General features: G+C 36.7%; 2 protein-coding genes, 1 long non-coding RNA gene and 2 pseudogenes across 3 annotated transcripts; all 5 read left to right on the forward strand.

Moving 5' to 3' along the window:
- Window positions 1-844: 844 nt before the first annotated feature.
- Window positions 845-2,906, forward strand: LOC148933315 (uncharacterized). Its single transcript, XM_089059818.1, has one exon. It carries the CDS (start codon window positions 845-847, stop codon window positions 2,786-2,788), a length of 1,944 nt encoding a protein of 647 aa, XP_088915944.1. The 3' UTR covers window positions 2,789-2,906.
- LOC125218176 (putative protein phosphatase 2C 25) lies at window positions 2,882-13,223 on the forward strand (annotated as a pseudogene).
- LOC148933316 (zinc finger BED domain-containing protein RICESLEEPER 2-like) lies at window positions 9,817-10,809 on the forward strand (annotated as a pseudogene).
- LOC148933317 (uncharacterized) lies at window positions 11,010-11,937 on the forward strand. Its single transcript, XR_016134365.1, has 2 exons — window positions 11,010-11,264; window positions 11,793-11,937. It is a non-coding gene; the product is annotated as an uncharacterized LOC148933317 (long non-coding RNA).
- A 2,685-nt stretch (window positions 13,224-15,908) lies between the features above and the next one.
- LOC125224393 (clathrin heavy chain 1) lies at window positions 15,909-27,999 on the forward strand. The gene is made up of 30 exons (XM_048127790.2): window positions 15,909-16,286; window positions 16,544-16,748; window positions 18,679-18,767; window positions 18,878-18,956; window positions 19,044-19,171; window positions 19,842-19,940; window positions 20,031-20,139; window positions 20,255-20,334; window positions 20,547-20,774; window positions 20,862-20,927; window positions 21,180-21,296; window positions 21,401-21,598; window positions 21,712-21,828; window positions 21,941-22,000; window positions 22,132-22,218; window positions 22,388-22,471; window positions 22,571-22,705; window positions 22,813-22,875; window positions 22,949-23,053; window positions 23,242-23,354; window positions 23,452-23,704; window positions 23,788-23,924; window positions 24,003-24,281; window positions 24,368-25,370; window positions 25,489-25,974; window positions 26,080-26,250; window positions 26,327-26,512; window positions 26,981-27,103; window positions 27,245-27,355; window positions 27,510-27,999. The coding sequence occupies exons 1-30, from the start codon at window positions 16,242-16,244 to the stop codon at window positions 27,666-27,668; spliced, it is 5,115 nt and encodes a 1,704-aa protein (XP_047983747.1). The 5' UTR covers window positions 15,909-16,241; the 3' UTR covers window positions 27,669-27,999.
- The last annotated feature ends 1 nt before the right edge of the window (window position 28,000 follows it).

Here is a 28,000-nt window from a genome sequence, read left to right on the forward strand (position 1 = left end):
TTGTGTATCTTGTTTGTGCTATTTGTGCAACACTTGGGATTACATCATCGAGAGCAAGTGAGAAGAGTATCTAGCCACTAAATCTCTAAGCCTTCCGAGAGACATTGGGTGTGAGTTTGGGGAATTGGGGACATACTTTGTGGGTTGGGAAGTGAGCTCCTCACTAAAGTCTCTATTCTTGGGTGTGTGCGTTGTTTGTGTTATTAACAAAAGGGATGTGTCCCTAGTCCTTTTATCTTCTTTGTAGGTACCGAAAATGTCACCACGTACGAGGATTTCTAAGCACAATTCGCCTAGAAGGGAGGATGGGGACGACATCGCGTCCACATCCGACGACACCCTCAAAGAGATGTTTCCTCAATCATGAAGGAGATGCGCGATGCGCGGGGAATCATGAATTCTATGCAAGAGGGATTTACGGCATACCATGAGAATATATCTCTCATAAGAGATCGAGTTAGGCATAACCATTCCATAGCACCTAGTGACCGAGAGAGACATGATAGGAGTGACTACAAGTCAAGGTATCACGATGATGGACTTGATAGAGGGAGTAGAAGGGAGCGAGTACCAAAGTTCCATGGAGAGTCTCGCTCTAGGAGGATGAGGGATCATGGTCATCATAAAGTGCATGAGTGGTTAATGGAGGAGGAAGTCTCAAGTAAATCAAGGGAGAGCTCAAACCCTCGACATTATGGTGGTGACACAAGACGAAGAAGCATCCCACCAAAGAAGATGTCATCCTAGCTATCATACGAAGGTTTCGTCGTGGTTGTCATCCAACTTCACTACTTCAAAGGGCTTGATTCAAAATAGGTGTGACAATAAAGAGCGTGTCAAGAATATGGTAGATTTTGTTACCGATGATGATGAAGAAGAGTCTTCCACGGCCGTACATGAAGAAGGCGCACACCCAACTTTTAATGATAGTGTGTCTAGCATAGTGGAAGCCGAAAAAGAGCGTGAGCCATTAAAAGCCCTTCAAGTCTTGAGCATGAAAATGAAGCCAATTGATATTGCAAAAGTAAATGAGCCTTTAAGGAATGATCAAGAGAGAGAAGAAAATATAGAGTGTGAGAAAAGACAAAAATTGGAGATGCAAAAGCCAAGAGAGAGTGGTGGGGGTGAGTGTCAATCAATGCTTTTAAGAGAGAAAAACCACAAGCATGTGAGAAAAAAAGGTTGCTTGTTAGACTCTAAGATCACCCATGGGAGGGCTCTAAATCACCTTATCCTTTTTGCCCTTGGTGAGAAGAGCGACACTTATTTCACTAACTCTTTCGATTTGTCTTTTATCTTTGATGACTTTGTGATGCAGAAATTGAAAGGTTTGGAATGTGAACCCCGAGTTGAGGAGGCACCGAGTAACTTCTTACCGGTAATGAACTCATGTGAACAAGGCCAAGTTGAACCGCTCCTTATCCAAGGTTCAAGTATTCTAACCTTGACTTGTGCTAAAGATTCAATGAAGCATATAAAGGTTATTAGTGTTGAAAATTCCACGTGGCTTGAAAGTTTTGGCATTGATAATTGGTGTTATATGTGGTGGCATGATCTTGAACTTTTGGGTTCCAAATCTATCTTTGCATTATATGATGACCCTTTCTTGGTAAATTCATACGTTGATAGGCATGTCATTGCTCTTATGGATTTTAACTTGAATGTTGGAATGGCTTCCTTGCATACTAAGATGTCTAAGTCTTCTCTTGTTCGTAATTATAAGTTTCATAAATATGTGGATGAGAATAGTAGGACCAAGAGAACTGAAATTGTTGATGACTTTAGAACTTGGTATTCGCTATGTTTTCATTGCAAAATGGTTAGACCCTTCAATGGAATCGGGATGTTGTATGGTCTTTTTGTGAAGGACTTTTCCACTCACATATCTTTTGTGGGTTATGTTGTGATTAAAGTCATAATAATGCATTGTTCTCATGTGTGTGCTCATGTCTTGAAATTGTTAAAGCAATTGCAAGGGACTTATTTCGATAAGTTCCTTATGTTGATTGATGTTATGTTTTACAAGATTCATGTGGTGTTTTACAAGGTTCACATGTCTTGTGTTGAGCATACCCTACATGATATGTATAATAGTTTTTCTTCACATTCTTCTCATAATAATGATCACTTCTTCAAAGTGTTGGAGTTATTAAGTGAACATCATGTTGACAACCTTGATTCTTTACTTGGTATGATTCCTTGTAAGATTCAAGAAAATGATCTTAAGATGGAGGTGTCATTTGTTCTCATTGCCAAATTTGATTTTGAATGTGATGGATGGTTCGTTGATTATGATTGTGAGAACCATCTCCTTGTTAGTGAAATGTCTTTTTGGTTCCGAAATGAAATCAACCTCTTGCACGATACTATGATATTTGATTTGGACTCGCTCGATTTTGTAGGTGAACTTGATCGGGATTTGAGGACAAATCCTTCAAAAGAAGGAGGGGATGATGTGAATCCGGGTGTCCTAGAGAATAATCGAAGAACCGGATTTGAGGACAAATCCTTTCACAAAGAAGGAGAGGATGATGTGAATCCGGGTATTCACAATCATAGGATGCAACGACATCGAGGGCCATGGGTTGATTGGGGTCCGAAAAGAAGGTGGAGATATGGCAAGGAGCCAAGCCGGATTCGAAGGTCTGACTCAAACCAGAATTTTCCTATCAAAATGATGTCCAAATGCTGTTCTAAGACCACCATTATCTTCATCGTCAAAAGAGCTTCGCGTGAGTACCTTACACGCCTCAATCGGAGCTCGGATGAGGAAGTTATGGCCGTTTGACGAAAGTCGCGCAGAGCTGCCAAAAATGCCCGGCCACAGAGAAAACGCCCGGGCAAGGCCCCAAAACGCCCGGGCCGGGCGTTTTGCCCGAAAATGCCATTTTTTAAAGATTTTAAAGACTATTTACCCAATTACTTTGGTTTTAGTATAAATACTCTTTTGTAGGGTTTCATTCTCAGCTTTTGAATATTTGTAAGAGACAATTTCTCCATATTTGAGAGCTCACCTTCTTCATCTTTTGAAGACTTATCAAATTCCTTCGGGTTGCATTCGATCTTTTGCCGGGCTAAGGTTGATTGTAAAGGTATGCTTGCTAGTTCTTGTGTTGCTAGTTTATGGAGCCATTAGGTGTTTGTATGTGAAAGTGCCTTTGGGATTTCTTTCTTGTTCTTCACCTAAATCATAACACTAATCCATCATCTATCCTTTTATCCATTTTTCTTGTTCCATTTCTTGGTTTATCTTATTTATTTACTGGGTTTATTTACAAGAACAAGTCCGGGGCAAATTCATGAGTCTTCAATCTAGAAGATTCACATTAGTTGCTATAACCTAAGATTAGCATTAACTCCAATTTCAGGCATTTTTTTGGTGTATTTGATGGCCATGGAGGAGCTGGAGCAGCAGAGTTTGCTGCAGCTAGGTTAGAGAAGAACATAATGAAGGAAATGGCGAAAAGAGGCGATGAGATGGAGGAGGCTGTGAAGGAGGGTTATCTGGCCACGGATTCTAAGTTTTTGAAGAAAGATATCCGTGGTGGGACTTGCTGTGTCACAGCATTGGTTCATGAAGGAGATCTTGTGGTCTCCAACACCGGAGACTGTCGTACTGTGGTGAGTTGGGGAGGAGTTGCTGAAGCCCTAAACCCTAAGCCCTTACAGTTGATCATCGACCTTCGTTGGATGAAGAGGGAGAGGATCGAGAGTCTGGTGAGCATTACCATTTGCTTCCTCATTTAATAGAGTGTGTCGAAATGATCCATGTTTGTTGATGAGATTTTAATTTCTTTGTAGGGTGGCTATGTGGACTGCTGCCGCGGCGTTTGGAGAGTGCACATATCTTTGGTTGTATCAAGAGCAATCGGAGATTGCCATCTCAAGCAATGGGTTGTAGATGAGCCAACAACTAAGATATTCAATATTAGACTAGAATGCGAGTTCTTAATCCTGGCCTCGGATGGCCTATAGGATAATGTAAGATTCAACCATCGTCTTGTTGATCATCTACATGTTAGATATTGAATCCTTTTGTATTTCTTGTTGCAGGTTAGCAATCAAGAAGCGGTGGGCATCGTCCGTGATGTGTGCGTTAGCATGGATCAGGCAGAAAGGCTAACAACTTGCAAGAAACTTGCATATTTGTCACTGACAAGATGATCCCTTGATGACATTAGCATTATGGTTATTTAATTAACTCAATTTATTTAGTGAGGACTACTTTGAAATTTAAATTTTGATGATGCCATTAAAATGATGATTCTAGGTAACATGCTCTTGTATATGTTGGTCATTTCACCAGCGGCAAGAGGAGAATACAAATAGAATTTGTACATGTCCATTCCCATTTCATTTTTTTAACTCAATACATTTGGCTAGCTTTACCCAATCAATTCCGGTCTTTGGAGTTGTGGTATAAAATAGTTTTATTTTTTAACTATCAAGATTCCTTTCAATACTGTGTAATTCACTATTAAGAGTTTCTGAGTGAACAGTCTTTCGGAAAAGCAAAGGTTTATTTGTGATTTGATTTTGTTTGATTTGTTTTAAATTCTGCATATAAAATTCAATCATTCACATTGGATGTTTGATAAGGCCTGACTGAATGTTTGAAAATGTGATAATGCTAGGTCATCATCCATGGGTTCCACATGGTGTGTTCTGGCTGCATATTCATTCTAGTTTCCAATTATATAAATTCATCCAATTATGAAATATCAAGCGTTCAAACTTCCAATCATATAAATTGCATTAACAAAATCTAAAACGTGTGTTGTGCTCGATTTTGTTCATGAGATATAGAATGAATATCGTTATATAGTATGGATTCTGCGTGTTACTTATGTTTTGGTCTTTTGGATAGTTTCGCACCGCAATGGAACTAGCCTAGGCTAAGCCGTCATTCAGCGGAGACTTAGTTGAGATTCTATCTTGCTATTTACTGAAAGACATATGAATGGATGTTATTTCTTAATCATTGTTAACATAACATTAAACATACTCCAATATCAATTATGGACTGATAACATTGAGGATAGAGGAAATATAAAATAGTAGAAACCGTGCTGGAACCGCGGTTCGGTTCAGGTTCCAAAATTTCATAGCCGAAACCGTGCCAGAACCGCGGTTCGGTTCAGGTTCCAAAATTTCATAGCCGAGCCGGTCCAGATTGAAACCTCAAAAAATCACCGGAAATAAAGTCGAGCCGAAAACGCCAGAAACCGCTAGTTTGAAACTGTGAAAAACCGCCGGTTCCAAAACCAATACTGTAATCGTCGGTTTTGGAATTGAAAACGTAACCGCGGAACACCCTCACGGTTCGGTTCCGGTTCGACAATTTCCAAAATCGGAACCGGCGATTCCGAACCGTGGGCATACTAGAGACTATCGTGATGTGATGAGTCGTGGAGGGGTTGTTGGAGTCATTATAGTTGATCAACGCTCTTTGTTGGATGAAGAAAGGGAGAGGATCGAGATTCGGGTGGGCATTACCATCTGTTTCTTTATTTAATAGAGTATGGCGAAACGATCCATGTTTACCTGCTGGGGTTTGGTGCCCCTTGCACGGCGGAAGACATGTACAAAACAAATAAATTAGATACGGATCTATTTGACCGATTATGCGATTAATCAATTCACATGTTAAACAGATAATTGCAAGTTAGAACGCAAATAATTCATGCTCAAAGAAAGTAAATCCTAAAACATGAATTCTACGGTTTAGAGTTACCGATTTGATTCTCCAAAGAATCGTCGATTGCTCTTGCCTTCTCCACCATGATCCTCAATACTAGACCACAGATCTTCTAACTGGTTCCCGAACTGTATCTCAATATCATGGTGGGCTGATCTTATCAAAATACTAGGACTCAAATAAAGAGAAGACAGAAATTCCTCACGGAGGAGAGCTGAAGAATTTTCGAGCTCCTCTACTAATTAGAGAGGGGGACGAAAATTTCATCTAATAATAATTGTGATTTTGTCTCTCCTTTATTCTCCTATTCATATCAAGTTCATATTGGGCACAGTCAGGGATTTATGGAAGGTTTTGGATATGGGCTCCCCCAATTAGCTTTTTACTAATTAAATTGTACCAACAATTTAATACAAGCTTATATTGGAATATTACGAGCCGCCACTACAGAAGTAATATTACACTCCCCATCCAAATCCGAAATTTGAAGTAATCCGGGTTTCCATTATTTATATTATTTATTTCCCGCGCTTAAGATATAAATGTCCATTAATTAATTAATGTCTGCTATGGACTTAATTAATTAACATCTTATTAATTCCAAGAGTGGACTTAGCAAGAAATACTTATTTATTATTCATAGAGTAATAAAACTCCAACTGGCCAGTTTCTCGAATAATAAAACCTTGTTCGAGCTCCTCTTGAGGACATTATCAAATGAGACTCACCTCGCGCACGATTCAATATAATAGCAATCCTAGCACCGCTAGATATTAATCACCACTACCCAATATATCAGGATTATTGGATTGCGAAAAACCCGCACCATTTGATAAGTCAAAGTAGTGCATAATCAATATCGTATGTTCAATGCTAACGTATGTTGATTAAGAAATAGTTATTTATCAAGACCTAGTCTTTCAGTAGATAGCATAAAGACACGTCTTGCTGTTAGACCCATTCAGTGTTATACCACACTAACGTCATCTTATTTCAGTAAGGCTTAGAAATAATCGGACTGACATTTCAACCTTTCATGATAGGTAGTCTAAGCCTATCTGGGTTGTGAAATTCTTCTTTTTCTTTTACAAAGCATTGTATATAACCGACTGTGTTACCTTAAAGTGGACGTCGCCCACAACCAGTCTACTAAGCAAAAGACTTAGACTTTGTTTGCTTCTTATACATTTAAATGTTTATAAAACATCTTATAAATGCACAAGCAAACACAATGTAATAATATACTGATTCTATTCGTGCGAAACTGCCCGAATAATACTGAATCGGGTTAAAAGTGAATTATAGAGTTTTACATATACAAGCAAGATTCTATTTGAGCGAAACTTGCTCGAAACATGCTTTTTAGTATACCAAACCTAACATTACCTTCCTATATCAAGATAAAAATTGAAATATTTGGCCAAAAGTTTTATTAATAAAAATAGAAAGAAGGTTCATTTGACCCATAGTACAAGTAAGGCTTGGTCTAAACTCGTGAAAAAAATCAAAAAAATTTTATTCGGCTGCTACTCATCCCATATTTGTTTGTTTATTTAAATCGATCTTACTATCGATTTTCAGATTGTGTTTGTGTTTTCAGATTGTATTGGTGTTTATTCCTATCGATCTCAGGAGGAATTTAAGTTATGAATACAATCCAAAGTAGGTCTGCTCTTTCTATCGATCTTCCTAACGATTTTTAGGTTTGCTCTTCCTAAAAATACAATATTTAAGAAAGATATCTGTGGTGGGACTAGTTGTGTGACAACATTGGTTCATCAACGAAATCTAGCTGTGATGTAATAATTAGTCATAGTCATACCGCTCTAACTAAAATAATCTCACAACTTAATTCTAGATTATACCTTAATACTATTTTATCTGGGAAACCTAACATCACTAATTTGCAATTTGTTGCAGTTGTTTGAGTTTGCCACAAAGTACACCGGTCAATACCAAAATAGCATTCCAACAGCTGGATAATTCTATTCAAGCAGTGGATATGAGGTTGTTATTAAACTAAAATCATGTTTTTGAGTATCTCTACGATCATGTAAGATTCAGCCATCGTCTTGCTGATCATCTACATGTTAGAGATTGAATTCTTTTGTGTTTCTTGTTGCAGGTTAGCAATCCTTATGCGTTTCTTGTTGCAGGTTAGCAGTATAAGATTTTATTTAAATAAGTACTTACTATATTATAATTCACAACTATGAAAGCCTAATCTACTTTCTTCCTCTTGCAATCTCATTCACATTCACGCTACAAGAGAGCCTTACTCGTTCCGTTCTTTGGACCTTCCATCATGAATTCCTCTTCACAACTCGCTATTGCCGACCTTTCCCGCTCTTGTGAGTCAAGGTCTCATATCTTTTCTGTTAAAGATTGTAGTTTATTTATTTAATTTCTTGTGTATTATGCATAAACTACCCAAAATTGAGTCTATTTTCTCTTCGTAGATATTAAGCAGTTGTCTAATCTTCATTCTTCAATATTAGATTACATGAATATGAATCATCGCTGCAAAAAAAACATAAATATAATGTGTATTCAAAATTTAATATTAATAGTTGGCGCTACAAATAAAAACATGGAGTAATTATTTTACTTTTTTCTTATTCCAACTTTCAGTGGCGACATTGGATTTAAATTATATGTTCTTTTTTTCTTATTTGTATTTATTTCTATCAGTACAAACATCTCATTATCTTTCTTTACTCTTCTGCCAATATCAAGAATAGAATGAATAGTAGAAAAAAATTCATTTATCAATGATACAGGTATTTCACGTATCAAAATTTGCATCAGTAGGTCATATTGTTCATATTTTCTTATCATTTAACGCAGGTAATTATTTCTCATAGTTCAGCTTAGATATCGATCATAGTTTAATTAAAACTTTATAGTTTGTTGTTAATTTTTCATGATGGAATTTGAATCTTCCTATCCGCTTTCAAATCCACCTACTTCTGAAAAACAAATGATGATGGTACAAGTCGAAAGCGAGCAATAGAAGATTCGGTAGAAAAACCTAGATAATTCAACAAATGATGATGGTACAAGTCGAAAGCAAGCAATAGAAGATTCAGTAGAAAAACCTCCTTTGGCTCCTAAAAGAAAAAACAGAATCCAAAGCTGAGTAACGGCACGACACAACACAACACAACAAATAGTGATATGCAACAAATGCAAAGCTGAAATACCAACTGTCTGTGGGAGTACTAGTGGATTGAAAAATTATTCACTGAAGAGGTGTAAGAGGTGTCCACTATATGATGGCTCTTGTGAGAAAGGTCAAACTATGTTAACGAATAAGACTATGGGGCAACGAAATCAAATAGTTCCTCACACTTTTAATCAGAAAAAGTGTGAAATGAAGCTCACTAACTATGCTATTGCGTATGAAGTATCCTTTTGGGTTGTTGAGGGGAAGAGATTTGTTGCTTTGCTGCATGAAGCACAACCAAGATTTCGAATTCTTGACCGAAAGAAAGTTGTAGGTATGGTTTATGCTTTATTTTTAGAGGAGAAGAAGAAGATTCAAAATGTGCTTAATGGATTAAGGGTGAGTATTACTACTGATACTTGGACTTCGATTCAAAACATAAATTACATGGTTATTACAACACATTTTTAAGATAGTGATTGGAAGTTGCACAAGAGAATAATTAACTTACAAAAATCACAAGTCATATACGGGAAAAAATGGCAAGATGATTTCGAATTCCTGACCCAAAGAAAGTTGCAGGAATGGTTTATGCTTTATTTTTAGAGAAGAAGAAGAAGATTCAAAATGTGCTTAATGGATTAAGGGTGAGTATTACTACTTATACTTGGACTTCGATTCAAAACATAAATTACATGGTTATTACAACTCATTTTTTAGATAGTGAATGGAAGTTGCACAAGAGAATAATTAACTTTACAAAAATCATAAGTCATGTATGGAAAAAAAATGGCAAGATGATTGAGATTTGTTTGAGAGAATGAGGGATAGAAAAAGTATTTTCGATTGTAGTTGATACTGCATCTTCTAATGATAGTGCGATTGATTACTTGAAAAGAAGAATGAGAATTGAAAAAACTTTGATGTTTGATGGGAAATATTTGCACTTGAGATGTGCTTGTCATATACTGAACTTGATTGTTAAGGATGGCTTGAAAGAGCTCAATTGTTCAATTAAGTCTATTAGGAATGCAGTTGTGTTTCTTCATTCTCTTCCTTCTAGATTGAGCAAACTTAGGGAGTTTGCGGTATTAGCCAAGTTTTCTAGTGTGTCAACTGTACCCATGGATGTGAAAACAGGTGGAATTCAACCTATAAAATGTTTTACATTGCATTGAAGTATAGAAGGGTATTTGAAATGAAGAATGAGTTTCATTCATGACATACTTTCGTGAGAAAGATGAAAAGGATAAAGAAAGGATGAGGCCTCCAATTGCGGAGGATTGGGAGAATTCAAAAGCATTTGTACACTTCCTCAAAAATTTCTATGATGCTACTTTAGAGTTAAGTGCATCAAAAACTCTCACATCTCATTTGATTTCACGCTTTACGAATTGAGATCGAGAAAAAGTGTTATGATGATTCGGATCCGACTCGTTCAAAGGTTGCAAAAGCAACGAAGGTCAAATTTGACAAATACTGAGGGGATTGGAATAAAATGAATCCATTGATTTTTATTGCCAACGTCCTAGATCTGAGGAACAAGCATAAAACGCTAAAAGTTAGCGTCAAGAAATTGAGAGTCAAGAACAGAGTGGATGAACAAGATCTTCAAGAGTTATATGAACGATTCAAAAATGATTTGCTAACTTTGTGGGTAAAGTATAAAAGAATGAATGATACATTGTCTACCCAGTGGCCACTCCTTGAACATGCGGATGATAATGACACCATTGACCAAAGTGGTTTGCATCTTTTTTATGATATTTAAAATGGAGTTCAAGAAGAAGTTTCTCAATATCAGCTTAAACAAATATCCAATGAAGTAGAGAAGTACCTAGCCGATGAGATGGAGCAACTGTCTAATCTTTCTTTTAATCTTTTGTATTGGTGGAAAGCAAGTGGAACTAAGTATCCCTGTAACATCCCAAAAGTTCTAAATTGAAAATAGAAAAAGAATATATATTAGAATTTTAGTGGGTTAATAATAATAATAATAATAACAAGAATAGAAAATGAGAAATGAAAATAAGAAAAGAAAAGGTAATGAGTGGCCTTTGAAAGTCACAGGAAGAGAGAGTGACTAAGTAGGAAAAGAAAAACGTGGCGGATGGAGAGTAAAGAATAGAAAGAGAAAAGAAAAGAGAGGGTTAGAAGGAGAAGCTCTTTTTCCATTTAGTTTTCCCTGCCTCTTTTACTCCACGCCATCTCCCTTTCTCTCACTCTAACTTCACATATCCTCCTAATCTCGCTGGATCGACCACCGGAACCGGTCATTGGCTGTGACTCCTGCATCCCACGTCGTCCCCTTTCATCCAAATCTGCTCAGCCTATTTTTAGTTTTAAGCATGAAATTGGAACCTCCACACACACCCATTTCGAATTTTATCAAAGAGTAAGGTTAGAATCTTGCTATATCTTGTTATTTATCTTTCTATAGCTATCGATTATGGAGAGATAAAATTCTTCCTAGGTTATAAATGAATGTTGACTGGACCTTACTATTATACCTAGAACATGATTTTCAAAATTGAGGTTAAAATTGTTGATAGAACAAGAGTATAGAATGTAATTCTTGTATGTTTGAAGTATGAAAATAGAATATAATTGGGCATTATGTTGGAGACGAAAGCTAGTATTCATGGAATTGAGAGTATTATTTTGGGACTCTATAATGGATTCTTAGTAGGAGTTAAGAAAGAAAGTTGATTTTAATTATGGTTTTTGTTAGAACTGAAATTTAGGGTTATTGAATTTGGGGATTTTATTCTTGAGATGAAATTGTCCAAAGTGACTTTGGAACTATGTAACAGCGGTTGAATTATGAGGTTCCAATACCACCTCTCTCTCCCTCTCTAGAATTTCTTCATTCAATTCTCACATCCATATGAAAGGTATCCATATATGAACACACTCGAATTTTCACAGACAAATGAGTAGTCCTGTGTAGAAAGAGAGATGTGAGAGTGGAGATTGAGATGTCGCTGGGAAAGAGGGGACGTCGTCCACCGACAAAGAGAAATTTGAGCATGACGGAATTCACGCTTCTGTCGCCTCACCGACGCAGATTGTTGGATTTAGTCGAAACTAAAGACGAATGTTATTAAATTAAATTAATTAAAAACGTACATATTGAGAATAAGGACAAAAGTGTGTTTTCACTTTTATATAGGATATTGTATTGATAAATATTATCCATCGAATAACAATATTACAATATTTATCTTGTTCCTATTCTGGACTCAGGCCGTGTTTCTTATCACAAGTTTCGTATCTTGTTATATCCTACCCGTACTATCAAACGTGCCCTTACTAAATACGTATACATGTTAAAGCTCTTTAACTTGTCATTTCTTAAATTGAATCTATGTACTTTTATTTGCTATAGTTAAAAATTGTGAATCATGATTTTAATGTCCATTCTTAAAAAAGAATTATGTGTCTATATGGTTTGTTTGTTATTTATGCATCTAAGTCTATGTAGATTGTGGCAAGCAATATATATACGTATTATTTCATATGGTTTATTGAGTCAATATTTAGTTTATTGAAAGTTGTTTAAATAACAAATGCAGGTGCATGATGAGAAATTGAAGGCATTGAGGCTGCGAGAAATGAAGATGAGATACTACTTTATGTTCGTGATATGACATTGAACGTTGTGTGATTGCGTGGAGTTTAATTGTTACAGTTTTTTTTAACATTATTTGAATATGTTTGAGTTTTATTAAATTGGATGTTTTGTAAGTATTTTGAAATATTATTTACATTGTTTTTTTATTTAGAATTATTTACAAAATAATGAGATTTTGGTATGTCGTACCGTAGTCCGATATACCGTAAAACTCTGGTATACCGCAAAAGTACGATATATTGAGTTTAAGTATGACATACCAAAAATGAGGTATGGTATCAGTATTGAAATTTTCCATACCGAAAATAAGGTATACCGGAGTTCGATATACCAAAAATTTTGGTAAGGTAAATGTATGATTTTTTCTAGCGAATTTTCGGTAAGGTATATGATGGTTTCGGTAAGGTATACCTTACCTACCCATCCCTACCTCAGATAGCCTACGGGATAAGGTATACTGTATGATGGTTTCAGCCATCGTCTTGCCGATCATCTACACGTTAGATGTTGAATCCTTTTGTGTTTCTTGTTGCAGGTTAGCAATCATGAAGCGGTAGACATTGTCCGAGATGTGTGAGTTAGCATGGATCAGGTAGAAAGGTTAACGTCTTGCAAGAAACTTGTGGATTTGTCACTGACAAAGAGGATATCTTGATGACATTAGCATTATGATTATTCAATTAACTCAATTTATTCGGTGAGGATTACTTTCAAATTTAAATTTTGATGATCCTATTAAAATGAGCATTCTAGGTGACATGCTCTTCTATATGTTGGTCATTTCACCAGCGGCAAGATGATAATATAAATAGAATTTGTACATGTCCATTCCAATATCATTTTTTTAACTCAACATATTTGGCTAACTTTACCTAGACAGTTCTGGTCTTTAGAGTTGTGGTATAAAATAGTTTTGTTTTTTTAACTATTAAGATTCCTTTTAATAATTTGTAATTCATTATTAAGAGTTTCTAAGTGAATAGTTTTTCGGAAAAACAAAGGTTTATTTGTGATTTGATTTGGTTTTATTTTTTTTGTTTTAAATTTTGCGTGTAGAATTCAATCATTTGCATTGGACATTTGATAAGGGTTGACTGAATGTTTGAAAACGTGATGATGCTAGGTCATCATCCATGGTCCTACATGATGTGTTCTGGCTGCATATTTATTCTAGTTTCCAATTTTGTAAATTCATCCATTTATGAAGTCTCAAGCGTTCCAAACTTCCAATAATATAAATTCATGCATTAACAAAATCTCAAACGCGTGTTGTGCTCGATTTTATTTATTAGATATAAAATGAATATTGTTATATTGTATGGATGCGGCATGTTACTTAGGTTTTGGTCTTTTGGATAGTTTCGCATTGCGATGGAACTAGCATAGGCTTAGTCGTCATTCAGCAAAGACTTGGTTGAGATTCTATCTTGCTATTTACTGAAGCCGAGGTATGAATGATTGTTATTTCTATATCATTGTTGACATAATATTGAGCATACTCCAATATTGATTATGCACTGATAACATAGAGGATAGAAGAAGTATAAACTAGTAGAACATTGAGCATACTCTAATATTGATTATGCTCAATGTTATGTCAACAATGATTAAGAAATAACAATCACTGATACTTTTTTCAATAAATAGCAAGATAGAATCTCAACTGTTAGATCCTTCAGTGCTATATCATACCATTGTCGTTTATTCCTAAGATAAGGAAACATGTGGACTGGCACTGCAATCTTTCGTGATAAGTAGCCAAACCCTATCGAGGTTGTGAAATACTCCTTCCGTTCATCGAAGATGACCCGCTTTCCTTTTTAGTTTGTCCCACCCAAGATGACCCATTACTAAAAATAGAAATCTCTTTATATCTACTTTATTCTCCACCTAACACACAAAATAAAACCCCATAAAATCCCGTGCAGCCCAAAGAATGGGTCATCTTCCTTGGGACGGAGAGAGTACTATTTCTCTTCTGCATCACCTTTTGTGAACGTCATTCACGACCAGTCTACTATGCAGAAGAATTAGACTTGTTTATTTATTATACTTCTAAATATTTGTGAAACATCTTATAAATATATAAGCAAAAACCAATATGATAAAATTACTTCTCATCACTTTAGATAGAACTTGATTGTAGAATTTATTATAGACAAACAATTTTAATCGTGCAACATGCTCAAAACATGTTTTTCAATATACCAATCCTAACCGTAAACCCCGCGCTCGTAGGCCCAACACCTCGTCCCAGGACCCAACGCCCCCTCACCGAGCTCAGATTGGGGTTTAAACTTTTTTAGCGATAAGTTAAAAAAAAGGGTCAAGAGAACAAAAGTACTCCCACCGTCCCAAGGAAGATGACCCCTTTCTTGGGCGACACAGGATTTTATGCAGTTATATTTTGTGTGTTAAGAGGAGAGAGTAAAGTAAGAGAAAGTAGAGATAAAAGTGTTTCCATTTTATGTAATGAGTCATCTTAGTTGGGACAAACCAAAAAGGGAAGTGAGTCATCTTCAATGGGACGGAGGGAGTAATAAATATTGTAAGGATGGGATGTAATCAATTGCTAACTAATTATCAATTCAAAATTGAGACCAATTTTCAACCATTAGATTAGAAGATTTTGTGGTTAATATAATGCCAAGTGTAATATATTTTAAATTTAAATAATTATTAATTAAATTAAGAGGGTATTAATGTCAAATCCTATGTGTAGTAATTATAACTGACTACTTTCTTTCTCCTCAAAATCATCTCAAATCTTTAAATTTACGTAACTCTCTCAATTTAAATTATTTTTTCGCAAAAAATATATCAAATTAAAGATAATTTAATAAGGATTCCAACGAGATCTCAATTGCATATGTTCCGACGATGTTTGGGTGATGAAATTTGATAAATTATATTTCAATTTTCGTACATGTTGATAAACAGCTTTTATCAACAAATGCAACAAAAAATCTCAATACATTGTAGGCAAAATCTCAATATTATGCATGTCCAATCTCAATAAAAATGTGTTGATATTTTTTTGTCCTTGTATTGATATTCTAATGTCATATTGTTGATATTTGTAATACACAATGTTGATATAAAAAAACACCCACGAAAATTATCATATGATAACATAATGACGATATTACCGTTTTGTTGATATTTTGTCTACTATTTATTGAGATTTGTGAGCTTTAATCTCATCCACTCATTTTTAAATCTAAGAGTGGAGATTTAGTCTTGATTTTGGATTAAGGTGCTATAAGCATTAGAATATGACCCCTGTAAGGATGATTTGGGAATAAGTTACATAAATTTTAAATAAAATAGAGAAAATAAATGAAAAGAACAATCGTACAAGAAACTGCATTACACCAACCACAGACAATCAGCCTTCCCACCGCTCACTCACTTGCTTTAGAGAAAAACAAATCTCTTTTACAATCTGGTTCAGATCCCTCTCCTACTCACGAAAATTCAAAGTTTTATATACAGCCAGAAAATGAATTAAATACATTTCTTAGTTTAGTTTCTCTCACTAGAAAGAACCCTGTGTCTCCCCACATCTCTCTTCCCCTCTCCAGATCTCACTCTTGTTGGTTACCAGAGGGTTCAAGGGTTTCTCTCCCGCTGCTCCAGATCTCAGAGCGCCTGTTGGCGTGGTCGTTTTTCCTGTCAATTCCTACGATCCTTTCCCAGATCCGGAGCTCCGAACTAGGGGATTTGATTCGCCGTCTGACATCATGGCGGCCGCAAATGCTCCGATCACCATGAAGGAAACCCTAACGGTATTAATTTGATCGTTCTCCGACCCAATTTCGAACATTGATTCAATTTCCAACTGTTTTGACTAATCAATTCGATGAAATGATTCAATTTGGCTTAATCATCACTTGGCACTGTTAATCACTGTGGAGTTCGAAATAATTGGTTTCAAACATCGTTTAGTTTAATATCAGATCTATCAATAATGTCTTAGGCTTTTGTGATTTGAGCTGGTTTCAGTGGAATTCATATTTTTGATTGTGTCTTGTGGTGATTGCAGCTGACTAGCATCGGTATCAATCCACAGTTCATTACTTTCACAAATGTGACAATGGAATCGGATAAGTTTATATGTGTTCGGGAGACGGCACCTCAGAACAGTGTGGTTATTGTCGACATGAGCATGCCAAATCAGCCTTTGAGGCGTCCTATCACTGCAGATTCAGCTCTTATGAATCCAATTTCTCGAATCTTAGCTCTAAAAGGTGACTGAGTTCTCATTAGCTCTTTTTAGTTTTTAAATGTTTTATATTTAACGTTTCATTTTCAATGGATTGAGTTGATTGTAATAATTTTTATTTGGGACCTCATTTATTAGGACATCAATACTTAGATTGATTTGTTTGTGTGTTCTCGCGAGTGACTCAGAGTAGCCAAAAACATATTTGTGTCTCTGTATATCTGAAACTCATGTGCCTGAGTGAGTACTGTTTAACATTAGCTGGTATGATCAATGTTTTGAATAACCAATAACCATGAATGCCAATCTGGGAGAATTGTTTAAACTTAGAGAGCTAGTATATAATGAGAAGCGAGCTGCAGCTGAAGATAGGGAATTGAGACTTGGGTCGAGTAAATATTTGATGAGAACTCAAATGGTGACGTTTTTACCATTTCAGTTCGTTTGATCATTCTATGATTATGATTGTGTTTTTTTGCCTTAGCATCCAATGCTATTATTTCAATATAACTTTTTAAAGCAGTTAAAGGGTGAGGTATAACAGCTGTTAATATGGGAAGTTGATTTTTAAAAGGCGCAGCTTGATGCTAAACACTTGTGCACTAAATAGTTTTAGAGAGGCTAAATGACTATAATACTAAAAAACAAACAATAGAATTTTTATGAAAAGACCATTAATTTCTACATCTTTGGGTTGAAGGGCTGAACCCAACAATGACGAAATTCCCCTGGCTACTCTAAGTTAAGATATTAATGTTAGATAATATCCTCGCTATTTTAAACTGGAGCCAGGGATGTCAAGAAGGCTGTGGATTATTCCTGTTCTATCGGGGAGATTATTTTGCATGTTTGGTTCTGCAATTTTCTGGTCATAATTATTCTAACTTTCTAAGAACATAATTATTTTATAAAGAAGCCTCTGCATGGTGATGTCAAAGCCTCAGTTTTATGACAGACTATTTAGTTTGCTCTTTAGAGTGTAGACTGTCTCCCTACAGAGAACATGTTAGATGCATGCTTTCTATATAGAACCCCTTATAGTAATAATACTAGTTAAATATGTTTATGAAATATCGTTTGTATATTATCTACAGTAAATCATACATATGAACTTCTAATCCTATGTCCTAATGATCTCTCATTTAGTGCAAGTATTTTTCTCAAATAAACTTAAAATTCTCCAATTTTGCAACCAATAACCATTAACCATCACCATTGTATCTAAATTTGCATTTCAATTTTCAAGTGAAAAACCAATTTTCAGCTTTACTAATATATTGATTTGATTTATATTTTAACAAATAGTGGTATCTGTTTATGTATAATTATTAGATATTTCACTTCTGAGACTCCTTTACAACATAATCAGAAATACTGTCAATTTCCTCAACTCTTCATGAAAAACTCTCTTCAACATTCCCAAAATTGATATTGATATCAAACACATCCTTAATTTTTTTCTTTAATTATTTATGTTAAAATTATACCGTGTTACATCTAAGGTGTGCTTGGTAATATGAGGGAAGTTTAATCTGTGGCAGTTGCAATGGATGGATAGAATCTTCCATTTGTGATAGAAATGTCCCATTCTGCACTTTTGGGGATATGGAAGTGGTATTGGTCCTATTGGAGGAACGGTTCCTCCATACTAAACAATTGCTTCATTCCAATTCCCCTCTCCAAAACCTTCGATCAGGCACCCCTTTAGTTACTGTAATTGCTAATGTTGTCATGTTCAATAATATGCTCAGGGCTGTATTAACTGGGACCACTCCCCTCTCCAAAACCTTCGATCAGGCACCCCTTAAAATTACTGTAATTGCTAATGTTGTCATGCTGAATAATATGCTCAGGGCTGTATTAACTGGGACCACATTTGTTTGTTTAACAATTTAGCATGCTTTAATTTTCTCTTGGTTTGTATACTGATTTTTTTTCCTTAAAATGTATTGAAGCTCAACTTCCTGGAACTACACAAGACCACTTACAAATATTTAACATTGAGGCAAAGGCCAAACTGAAGTCCCATCAGATGCCTGAGCAGGTGGGATTTTCTTGCCTGTTTAATAAGTACTTTGTTCCTTCTCGTATAATGTTTTATATGGTGGGTAGATTTTAGATGTTGATTTTCCTGGATATTATACTTTTCCACAGGTCATATTTTGGAAGTGGATTACACCTAAGATGTTGGGTTTAGTTACACAATCATCAGTGTATCACTGGTCAATTGAAGGTAATGATGGCATATGCTTAGCTTCTGATTCAGTTTTGTTGGGTTTCTTTCATTGTGGTTTCATTTGAAGATTTTCTTTTTGAACAGGTGAGTCTGAACCTGCAAAGATGTTTGACAGAGCTGCCAATCTAGCAAACAATCAGATAATTAATTATAAGTGCGATCCATCTGAAAAATGGTTGGTTTTGATAGGGATCGCTCCTGGTTCTGCTGAGGTTCGACTCATCTAAACCATGCATTACATTTTGCCTGTGTATCATAGTTTCTATGGATTATTTGCTAGTGACAAAGTTTCCTTCTGTTAATTTAGACTACAAGACTTCAAATATTCCGATGGTTGTTGTACTGTGTTCATTTGTATACATGCAGAAATTGGCAGTAAAAATATAAGAATGCTACTTTCCAATAATGGAGATCTATGGGAGTAACATAAATGTACATACTTAGTGGTAGAATTTTTGTGGAAAAGTAAGTCAGTGTGTTACTTTGTGTACTGCTTTCGTGGATTTTGAAGAGTATCTAGAACCGTTTGAACCAAGTCGTAGATTCTAGCTGTATTTTGGGAAAGGAAGAAGTGCTTGTGGCAGCCATTTATGTCCTTTTACTGGATTTACAATCATTTTGCTGCTTCCCCATTCTTACATGCTGCTAAGCTTAGTTCATACTATAACAATAGTTCATAGGCTCATTGGATAATGATGCAGGTCCTCTTTTTCCCTCACTGTCCCTTCTCTTTTGATTCTCCTGACTGTGTTAGTTGAATCAAACTGCAGATATATATTGCGCTTCAGTGGCTATTATCTATTATAGTATTTCCATCCATCAATTGGCTTTTATGTTCATCCTTGAAAACTAATACAGTGAGATGATATTTATTTTTCTTAGAGGCCACAACTTGTCAAAGGAAGTATGCAGCTATTTTCTGTAGATCAGCAACGTAGCCAAGCACTTGAAGCACATGCTGCATCATTTGCCTCTATCAGAGTACGTAATCATTTCTTTGGATTTGTGACATGCTCTATGCTGTTCAATGAACAAATTTTGTATTATACCTCTCTGTCTGGTTGTGAACAGGTACCAGGGAATGATAAGGATTCCATTCTTATTTCCTTTGCTACGAAGACCTCTAATGCTGGACAGACTACTTCTAAGTTGCATGTTATTGAGCTTGGTGCTCAGCCAGGTGGATTTTATCTTTCTTTGTTGTTTTCTGTCATTGTCATATTATCTGTATGAGTGGATAGGTAATTTATCATGGGTGTCTCTGTCCTTCACCTTACAACTGTCACCATTTACAGGAAAACCATCATTTACGAAGAAGCAGGCAGATCTTTTCTTCCCTCCAGATTTTGCTGACGATTTTCCAGTGGCCATGCAGGTATCCCTTGTTGGAGAACTTATGATTTTATTATGTTTTCTATGTGAGTGTGTATATGAACTATCATATCTGTCATTACTTTGGAGTCGTGGACACTTTTTGGTTTTCCTGTATCTTATCAATTTATTTGGACCTTTGTAGGTGCTAATTATGTAGTTAGGCATCTCACTTTTGTTCCACAATGCTTATTATATTATATTTAACTTTTGCAGATTTCCCACAAGTATGGCCTGACATATGTGATCACAAAGCTTGGCCTGCTATTTGTATATGACCTTGAAACTGCAACAGCTGTATACAGAAACAGAATCAGCCCCGATCCCATATTTCTAACATCCGAAGCTTCATCAGTTGGAGGTTTCTATGCAATTAATAGGCGTGGTCAAGTTTTACTTGCCACAGTAAATGAATCGACTATTGTCCCATTTGTCAGTGGGCAAGTAGGTTTTCCAACTTCTACGTATTGCATCAGTTTTTGAGAAGTCTACTATGTTTCAAGAATTTGAGGCTTAATTGGTTAATGGCAGTTAAACAATCTGGAGCTTGCGGTAAATCTTGCCAAAAGAGGAAACTTACCTGGGGCAGAGAATTTGGTAAGTTTTTATTTGGATATTCATGTTCTTTTCTTGCAAAACATGTTTGTGATATGCAAAACATTTCTCGTGAACCACTGATGGAACTTGGAAGCTTCTCCATTATGATTTTCGTGTTAAAATCATTCATGTTAGTTATTGGTAGACTGGCTACATTTTTATGCATGAAAGGTTACAACTGTCTTCGTTGCTCCTATGATTTAGTATGATTGGGGGCATACCTAGATTTAAATTTCTCCGCCTTATTCTCAGGTTGTTCAGCGTTTTCAAGAATTGTTTGCTCAGACAAAGTACAAAGAGGCTGCTGAGCTTGCTGCAGAATCTCCACAAGGCATCCTTAGGACACCTGATACTGTTGCCAAATTTCAGGTACATCATGTTTGCTATCTATCAATGATTTTCCCCAGCCCCAAGCATTCAGCTGGTGGAAGTACAAGCGGTATCATTTCTTTAACACTTTCTGTTTTATTCAGAGTGTTCCTGTTCAAGCTGGGCAGACACCACCTTTGCTGCAGTATTTTGGAACACTTTTAACCAAAGGAAAGCTCAATGCATTTGAGTCTTTGGAATTGTCTCGACTTGTGGTCAACCAGAATAAGAAGAATCTACTGGAGAACTGGTTGGCTGAAGACAAACTGGAATGCAGTGAGGAACTTGGAGATCTCGTCAAGGTGAAATTCTCAAAAGCTTTAATGTATCCACTGACCACTTCTTTACTTGTTTACCCTGAACATCTCCATCTCTTTTTGCCTAACACGAATCTGCTTCATATTAAACCTTCTAGACTGTTGACAACGACCTTGCACTGAAAATTTATATCAAAGCCAGAGCTACACCGAAAGTTGTGGCTGCTTTTGCTGAGCGTCGGGAGTTTGACAAAATCCTGATTTACTCAAAACAGGTCTGGTTTTGGATAGCCATGTTTGTTGGAGTAACTGGACTCCTTTATTGTTATTAATGTCATATCCTTTGTGTAATCTGCTCCAATGGACTTGTTATTTATCTTGAAACAGGTTGGGTACACACCTGACTATCTTTTCCTTCTGCAAACCATTCTTCGAGCAGATCCTCAGGTATACTAAACACATTTTGGTCTTTTCATTATATTAGGATATGTGCATGTTCTGTTTCAAAAGTTCTTGTTTTCCGATGACTTATTGTTTTAGGGAGTCATTTGGGTTTTTAATGTATTACTTGCCTGCAGGGAGCTGTTAATTTTGCCCTTATGATGTCTCAAATGGAAGGAGGTTGTCCTGTTGATTACAATACCATTACCGATCTATTTCTTCAGGTCCGTGTTTATCTTGTTTTGCAACCATTCTGACTTGCATTGCCAACATCCTCTTCTCAGTTCTCCATTTCTTGTATGAAACATTGAAAGCATGTCTTTTTTTTTTACCCTGTAACGCTATTCGCTAATTTGGTAATATATGTGGCTGTTAAATATTTTTTTTCCCCAGAGGAACTTGATTCGTGAAGCAACGGCTTTTCTGCTGGATGTTTTGAAACCAAATTTACCAGAACATGGTTTCTTGCAAACAAAGGTTAATCATTATTTTTCATCCTGCTTTTAATCAAACTCAGTCTACTTAGATATATCTAGACCATGGCATGAGTCCATGACCACTTTTCTCTCTGTATAGGTCTTGGAGATAAATCTTGTGACATTTCCGAATGTTGCTGATGCTATTTTGGCAAATGGCATGTTTAGTCATTATGACAGGCCACGTGTAGCACAACTATGTGAGAAAGCTGGTCTTTACATTCGGGCACTTCAGGTTTTGGCAATCTTCTTTTTCTCCTCCTCCTCCTCCTCCTTTGGCCACTGTCAAGTATATGAAGTATTTATTCCCATATGTCTTACTCAATTCACTTTTATTTGCAGCATTACTCCGAACTGCCTGACATCAAGCGAGTTATTGTGAACACCCATGCAATTGAGCCACAGGTTGCTAACATTTTTATTGATCTTTTCCTTGTCTTAAGCTGGTCTTGTCAGTGTTAATGGTTAATCATTTCAGGCACTTGTGGAGTTCTTTGGGACACTTTCCAAGGAATGGGCTATGGAGTGTATGAAGGATCTGTTATTGGTTAATTTAAGAGGAAATCTTCAGATAATTGTGCAGGTATAAAGAGTGTACAAATGTGGTTCCTATAATATATTGTCCCTTCAAACCCTGTTTTCCTTATCCCTTTTTTCATGCTATGTTTGAAGTGTGTCGATAAGCTGCCCTTAGAAGATTTTAATCAATCCTTTAATGAATTTTGATGTGTAGTAGTCTTCTTATGTTATGTTGTCTTTCTGCATTATTAGGTTGCTAAGGAGTATTGTGAACATCTGGGAGTCGAAGCATGCATTAAGCTCTTTGAGCAGTTCAAATCATATGAAGGGTTGTATTTCTTCCTAGGATCATATTTGAGCTCCAGGTAATCTATTTATGGACGAGTCTTGTAGCATGAGTGGCTGGCATTTTCCACTGAACCTGATGGCTAATTAGGTTACTAATTATTTATTACCTGGCAGTGAGGATCCCGAGATCCACTTTAAGTATATTGAGGCAGCTGCTAAGACTGGACAAATTAAAGAGGTTGAACGTGTTACAAGAGAATCAGAGTTCTATGACCCTGAAAAGACTAAGAACTTTTTAATGGAAGCAAAACTTCCTGATGCACGTCCGTTAATCAATGTGTGTGACCGATTTGGTTTTGTGCCCGACCTCACACATTACTTGTACTCCAACAACATGCTTCGCTACATTGAAGGTTATGTGCAAAAGGTTTGTATCTTTCTGTTGAAAATTTTCATTGGATGAAGAATTTGTTATCCATGGAAGGCTAACCTTGCTTTTTTTGTACATAGGTCAATCCAGGAAATGCTCCATTAGTTGTTGGACAACTGTTAGATGATGAATGCCCAGAAGATTTCATTAAAGGCCTTATCCTTTCTGTCCGCTCTCTGCTTCCAGTTGAGCCTCTTGTGGAGGAGTGTGAGAAGAGGTACTATAGCTGCTCTCCTAACTTGAATTGGGGTCATGTTTTTCCTTGATATCCTTATGCTAAGCCTCTGATGTGCAGGAATCGGCTTCGCCTGCTTACCCAGTTTCTGGAACATCTTGTGAGTGAAGGAAGCCAGGATGTGCATGTTCACAATGCTTTGGGTAAAATCATAATAGATAGCAATAACAATCCAGAACACTTCCTCACTACCAATCCATACTATGATTCACGTGTTGTGGGAAAATACTGTGAGAAGCGTGACCCTACGCTTGCTGTTGTTGCATACCGCAGAGGGCAATGTGATGATGAACTCATCAATGTGACAAATAAGAACTCTTTGTTCAAGCTGCAGGCTAGGTTTGTCATTTACGGCTTTATTCTGTGGTTTCTTACTCCAGTAGGATTTTTTCTAGAAAGCTAATTTGTTGCCATCTTTTTCACAGGTATGTTGTTGAAAGAATGGATGGTGATCTCTGGGCCAAAGTTCTTGATCCGGAAAATGAATTCAGAAGGCTGCTCATTGATCAAGTTGTATCTACTGCTTTGCCTGAAAGCAAAAGCCCAGAGCAAGTCTCTGCTGCTGTTAAAGCTTTTATGACAGCTGACCTTCCTCATGAACTCATTGAGTTGCTTGAAAAGATTGTGCTTCAAAACTCAGCATTCAGTGGGAACTTTAATCTGCAAAATTTACTTATCTTGACAGCAATTAAAGCTGACCCATCGAGGGTTATGGACTATATCAATAGACTCGATAACTTTGATGGACCAGCTGTTGGTGAAGTTGCTGTTGATGCTCAATTGTATGAAGAAGCTTATGCTATTTTCAAGAAGTTCAACTTGAATGTACAGGCTGTTAATGTGTTGCTGGACAATATTCGGGATATTAACCGAGCTGTGGAATTTGCTTATCGTGTTGAAGAGGATGCTGTTTGGAGTCAAGTTGCTAAAGCTCAGCTTCGGGAAGGTCTAGTTAGCGATGCGATAGAGTCATTCATTCGTGCAGATGATGCAACCCAATTTCTGGAAGTAATCCGGGCTGCGGAAGATGCTGATGTTTATCATGACCTAGTGAAATACCTTCTCATGGTCAGGCAGAAATCGAAGGAGCCCAAAGTGGATAGTGAGCTCATTTATGCATATGCCAAGATTGAGAGGCTGGGTGACATTGAAGAATTTATTCTCATGCCAAATGTTGCAAATCTGCCTAGTGTTGGTGACCGCTTGTATGATGAAGCCTTGTATGAGGCTGCGAAGATTATCTTTGCTTTTATATCTAACTGGGGCAAGCTGGCTTGCACTTTAGTTAAGTTGAAGCAATTCCAAGGGGCTGTCGATGCAGCTCGCAAAGCTAATAGTGCAAAGACATGGAAAGAAGTATGTTTTGCCTGTGTGGATGCCGAGGAGTTCCGATTGGCTCAGATCTGTGGTCTCAATATTATCATACAGGTATTCTATAGTTATTTCTACTGTGGATTCATAAGATAAAAGCAGGTTCCAGTATTACATCCAGTGAGCTGTGAACTTCTAATCTCTTCGTGACTTTTTAACATTCTTGTTATTATAGGTGGATGATCTGGAAGAGGTCAGTGAGTATTATCAGAATAGAGGGTGCTTCAATGAGCTAATATCTCTTATGGAGAGTGGTCTAGGATTGGAACGTGCGCATATGGGTATCTTTACAGAGCTGGGTGTCTTATATGCCAGATACCGCCATGAGAAGCTCATGGAACACATTAAATTGTTCTCCACTCGTCTCAATATTCCCAAGCTGATCAGAGCATGTGATGAACAACAGCACTGGCAAGAACTTACGTACTTATACATTCAATACGATGAGTTCGATAATGCTGCAACTACAGTCATGAACCATTCACCTGAAGCCTGGGATCACATGCAATTCAAAGATATTATTGTCAAGGTTGCCAATGTGGAGCTATACTACAAGGCTGTACATTTCTATTTACAAGAGCACCCAGATCTCATCAATGATGTCCTGAATGTCCTTGCACTTCGCCTGGATCACACTCGTGTTGTGGACATTATGCGAAAGGTTCATGTTGAATTAATGTGTTATATGCCTATTAACTTTGTAATTGTTTGGTTTCCAGCATCAGCATTAACTTTGTTCTAATAACATTTAATTTTAACCATTTAGGCTGGTCATCTACGTCTTGTTAAGCCATATATGGTTGCAGTCCAGAGCAATAATGTCTCTGCAGTGAATGAAGCTCTTAATGAGATCTACACAGAAGAAGAAGATTATGACAGATTACGTGAATCTATTGACTTGCATGATAACTTTGACCTTATTGGCCTTGCCCAAAAGGTGAGTTGGAGTATTTATACAGCATCCGTGAAACATTAGAAAAATGTAAACATCTCACCTTTTTTTGCCTGAACAGATTGAGAAACACGAACTGCTTGAGATGAGGCGTGTTGCAGCCTACATTTACAAAAAGGCAGGCAGATGGAAGCAGTCGATTGCATTGTCAAAGAAAGATAACCTCTACAAGGATGCAATGGAGACAGCTTCACAATCCGGTGATCGTGAACTTGCTGAGGAGTTGCTTGTTTACTTCATTGAACAGGTGTGACACTAAACTTCATTAAATTCTTATTTCTGCTGTTACGAAAATATTATGATAAGGAATTACATAAAAAAATATACCTCCTCTTTTTTCCTCTTCGCAGAATAATTTTCTGATTTCTGTAATTTCCCTACCAAACTTGATTGTCCTAGCCTTAACAATTTGTATTTTGTAGTATATGAGAACTCATACGTGCAAGGTCTTTGACATTTCTGTTGTAACGTTATTTAATTTGGGCTGTTTGTATGGTGCACAACCCTTGTTGCTCTCAATAGCTGGTTGACTATGTATTACTTTATGCTTCAATCAACTCATGTTTTGATATGTTTTTGAAGTCTGTACCAGCTTGATAGAGCATGAAATATTCATGATTTGGGCAGTTCACTTGCTTTCTGGTGGAGCTATGTGAAATAGTTACTGTGGATGTTTGTAATTCTGATGTCTACCTATTATTTCTGTGATTTGTAGGGGAAGAAGGAGTGCTTTGCTTCTTGCCTATTTGTTTGTTACGACTTGATTCGCCCAGACGTCGCACTTGAACTAGCCTGGGTGAATAACATGATTGACTTTGCCTTCCCCTATCTGTTACAGGTAACAAGCTTCTCTCCTTACCTCATAAGTATATCCCTAGGTTGCTCACAATAATTTAAAGAGACACTAAAATTAATATAATTTGTGTACTTGCTCACTTGTTTCATACATAACCATGTCCAATATTTTCCCATCTTGCAGTTCATCCGCGAGTACTCTGGCAAAGTTGATGAGCTAATCAAGGACAAGATCGAGGCTAAGAAGGAAGAGAAGGCTAAAGAAAATGAGGAGAAAGATGTCATCATGCAACAGGTATAATATACTAGCAAGTTGTTTATTGAGAAAGAGTTGGTATTATAATTCTGGTTATACAGCGTTGCTGCTGTTCAGTCACTATGATGATCTGGTTTGAGAATCACTCAATTGGATGCTGATGATGATTCATCTTGCTTGATATTTGGTGCAGAATATGTATGCCCAGCTGTTGCCTCTTGCTTTACCAGCCCCGCCTATGCCAGGCATGGGTGGGGGCTATGCTGGTCAGCCACCCCCGCCCATGGGTGGTATGGGAATGGGAATGCCTCCAATGCCTCCATTTGGAATGCCATCAATGGGGTCATATTGAGCCCGAACTAATTGTGTGATAGTTGGTGAGCGAGAAATGGATGGATGTCCATGAAGTTTTCGTATTATCTAGTACCTCGCTTCCCTAACAGTTGAAGGGGCCAATGGTAGAGTTGGGGGATAGAAAATAAAAGCTGATTTGGTGTTTCCTGTGATAGGGTGGTGGGATACGAGGTTTATTGTAATATTCTTTTCTTTGGTAGTGAGGCATTTTTTTTGCAGGTCTAGGCCGCAAGCTGAGGTTATTTGTATTTTAAAAAGTAAGTACTTGAACATGACAAACAAATATTACAGGACTAATTTGTTATCTTATATTTTTGTTTGTATATAAAC

Source organism: Salvia hispanica, chromosome 1 (genome assembly GCF_029641045.1).
Source record: "Salvia hispanica isolate PSC_SH4W2 chromosome 1, Shi_PSC_v1, whole genome shotgun sequence".
Taxonomy (NCBI): Eukaryota; Viridiplantae; Streptophyta; class Magnoliopsida; order Lamiales; family Lamiaceae; genus Salvia; species Salvia hispanica.

What these genes read in the sequence shown, in the direction of transcription:
- LOC148933315 (XM_089059818.1), top strand. Translation starts at nt 845, where the DNA reads ATGGTAGATTTTGTTACCGATGATGATGAAGAAGAGTCTTCCACGGCC.
- LOC125224393 (XM_048127790.2), top strand. Translation starts at nt 16,242, where the DNA reads ATGGCGGCCGCAAATGCTCCGATCACCATGAAGGAAACCCTAACG. An exon ending in TACCTGGGGCAGAGAATTTG is followed by an intron (nt 20,928 to 21,179) that starts GTAAGTTTTTAT and finishes CCTTATTCTCAG; the next exon opens with GTTGTTCAGCGTTTTCAAGA. An exon ending in TTCTTCGAGCAGATCCTCAG is followed by an intron (nt 22,001 to 22,131) that starts GTATACTAAACA and finishes ACTTGCCTGCAG; the next exon opens with GGAGCTGTTAATTTTGCCCT.